General features: G+C 51.3%; 1 protein-coding gene across 5 annotated transcripts in view; it reads left to right on the top strand.

The window, feature by feature from the left end:
* Positions 1-375: 375 nt before the first annotated feature.
* Positions 376-2,931, top strand: part of Tcf4 (transcription factor 4) — a 341,691-nt gene continuing 339,135 nt past the window's right edge. For 3 of the 5 annotated variants that reach the window (XM_028774174.1, XM_028774175.1, XM_028774172.1), the window contains exon 1: positions 1,688-1,779. In XM_028774174.1, coding sequence (XP_028630007.1) covers positions 1,708-1,779 — 72 coding nt within the window. In that variant the 5' untranslated portion in view covers positions 1,688-1,707. Of the gene's footprint in view, positions 391-1,687; positions 1,780-2,931 lie in introns of those variants that run through there. The other 2 variants (XM_028774176.1, XM_028774173.1) reach the window with 1 other exon arrangement.

Raw genomic sequence — 2,931 nt, 5'->3', positions numbered from 1 at the left:
CGGCCCCAAACGCAAAACTATCCAAACAAAATATCTCCCCTTAGTAAAAATGTGGATGGGTTTCTGTATGGAAAAGAAAAATATTGTTCGTCTTGGCAAAGTCTTTATGCATCACGTGTATTTGCGGCAAAGCAAAACTTGCTTTGCAGTGTGTGTGTGTGTGTGTGTGTGTGTGTGTGTGTGAGAGAGAGAGAGAGAGAGAGAGAGAGAGAGAGAGAGATACAGAGAGATACAGAGAGAGAGAGATACAGAGATAGACAGAGAGACAGACAGAAGTGAGAGGGGATGTAAACTCGAATCAATTTCAAAGTGCCTCCGATGGATGAACCCGGCAAACCCTGAACTGTTCAGGCTTCAGATTCTAACTGGCGATCTGAGGGGAAAAATGAGGTGCTGGGTGAATTTTCCTTGGTGGGTTTTTTTTTTTCCTCGAGACGGGGGAGGTGTTGGGATTTTTTTTTTGGGGGGTGGGGGTGTTTCCCAGGCAGCCCGGCCCGGAGCGCCGCGTCTCCCCGCCAGAGCCCCCCCACCCATTTCTTTGCTGAACTTGCAATTCCGTGCGCCTCGCCGTGTTCCCCCTCCCCCCTTCCCTCGTCCCCTCCCCTCCCGGGAGAAGAGAGTTGGTGTTAAGAGTCAGGGATCTTGGCTGTGTGTCTGCGGATTGGCGGCGGCGGCGGGGAAGCCGGAGCGGGCGCGGGCGCCGGCCGTTGGAGGAGGTGGTGGTGGCGGAGGCAGGGGGATAGACATGACCGCCGCCTGGGCGCCGGCGCTGCACCGGGAGCCCCTCGTCGCGCGCGGGCGGTAGGTAGCGGCGCGGCGGGGCCGGCTGGGCGGATGCGCGGCGGGGCCGGGCCGGGCCGGGCTGGGCGGCCGCGCTCGAGCTCGGGGCCCCGTGGTCCCCGCTGTCCCTGCCGGGGTTCGGGAGCTCGGGAGCGACGGCGTCCCCTCCCCCGGCCTCCGCCCCCTCCGGGCCCGGCGGGCTCCCGGGCACAGCGCACTTTGCCAATGGGCCTGACTTCAATTTTTTTTTAACAACCCTTTCTTTCACAAATTAGGGGTGCTGGACAATTGGAGGACCCTGAGGCTCTTCTGGGCTCCCCCCTCCCCGGCACCCCCTCCCACCCCCCCGTGGACGGGTTTGCACTCCAGGGACGCTGGTCTTTAATTTCTTTCGAGCTACTTTGCAGGGCAGGGGTGTTGGGGGGGGGGAGTGCTGTGAGTGTGTGCGAGTGTGTGCGCGTTAGTGTGTGCGTGTGAGGGGGTGGGGTGGAGGGTGGGGGGAAAGTTGAGACCGGTTCATGCTGTAGTTTCTCTTTTCTCTGTGATCCATTCATTTCTCGCTCTACCTCCTGTTGCATAAATTGATGCGCTGAAGAGCGGCTACCCCCCTTCTTTCCTGGATTTGGTTTTATAGTGGATGTTGCTAGTTTGATCGTCTCTTTGGAAATACAATATCGCTATTTTTTTCCTCTTTTTTTTCTTTTTTTTTGCTCTTGCTGCCTATTCCATGAAAAAAAAAATCAAAACAAAACCCAACAACAATTCTCCCTTCCTCCTTTTCTACCTTAATCCCATCCGCCCCTACATCCCCCACCCCACCAAAGCCCCCAGTCTCCAAAAATCCGATTGTGTTTTCTCCAAGGATTGAGACTGGATTTTCTGATTGCGGTTATTTCCATGTTTCTAGGTTTGTGTGATTTTGCTAAAATGCATCACCAACAGCGAATGGCTGCCTTAGGGACGGACAAAGAGCTGAGTGATTTACTGGATTTCAGTGCGGTAAGAAAGAACGGTGGAAACTAACAACAGCTGTGGAAAAAAAAAAACAACCCTCCCCCAATACTTCAGCTAGGAACCCATAGAAATGTGAAAGACGAGGATAATTTTTAATTGGCTGAATCCTTGGAAAATGTGAGGGTCTCTTTGACAAGTTTTTTTTTTCCAACTAATTTTGGGATTTGGAAGACTCAAAGCTTATTTTTTTTATGAGTCTATAATTACTTGCCTTGGTTTCTTTACCTACCAATTTCTCTAATGGAACCTCACTCCATCAGATACCTCTTAAAACTGTAAAGTCCACCAAAAACTTGTCCACGTCTGAACAGAGTGCACTGCTAACTTTGTATACAACTCCACATCTTATTTACACATTTATTTACTTAAAAAAATGGAAACTAGGCAGTAGAGGGGCTAGGTGCTGTAAAGTTGAGGCTGTTGGTTCTGTGGCGGTCCTCCTGACTTCCGCCTGCGTGCCTCTTCTTTTGGGATTCTGGGAACTCCTATGCATAAATTGAGCACACATTCTTCAGGGTGTCTTGGACTATTTTAGTAAATTACAGTCTTGAAATCAGCACAAAGAGGAACTTACACACTTGTGGAGTTTTTACTACTATACTCTCTTGGTTCTTCTCCCTCCCCTCTGCTTCCCACGAGGTCCAGACATGCCAGGAGCATGGATTCAGTTTTAATGCCAGATGAGTTTGGTGTAAAATGCATTTTGTAAAGCAAAAGAAAAAAAAAGAATCCCAAAACACACAAATAAAATCCACACCACCTTCGAAGTGGGGCTCCCCCACACTTCTCCAGCTCCTGCTGCCTGCCGCTGCTGGCTGCCACCACCGCTGCTCCTCTCCCAGACCCTGTGGAGAAGTGGTTCTCCGGAAAGTTTTGGCAGGAAGCAGTAGCCCATAGGCGGCCTTGCAGCCCCCTTTCTGCTTGTTGCACTTTCTCCATTCGCTCTTTTGCTTTTTGCAGGCTCTGACTCAGGGAAGGTGTGCGAAACACATTAGACTGGAGAGGAGGGACACAAACCAGTTAGGGCGGAAATAGATGCTGGAGAGAGAGGGAGTGAAAGATGGAGAGAGAGAGAGAGTGAGAGAGACAGGAGAGAGAGAGAGAGAGAGAGAGAGAGAGAGAGAGAGAGAGAGAGAG

Source organism: Grammomys surdaster, unplaced genomic scaffold (assembly GCF_004785775.1).
Source record: "Grammomys surdaster isolate TR1022 unplaced genomic scaffold, NIH_TR_1.0 239, whole genome shotgun sequence".
Taxonomy (NCBI): Eukaryota; Metazoa; Chordata; class Mammalia; order Rodentia; family Muridae; genus Grammomys; species Grammomys surdaster.
The sequence above is the reverse complement of the archived record's forward strand: the minus strand, read 5'-3'. Positions and strand labels throughout refer to the sequence as shown.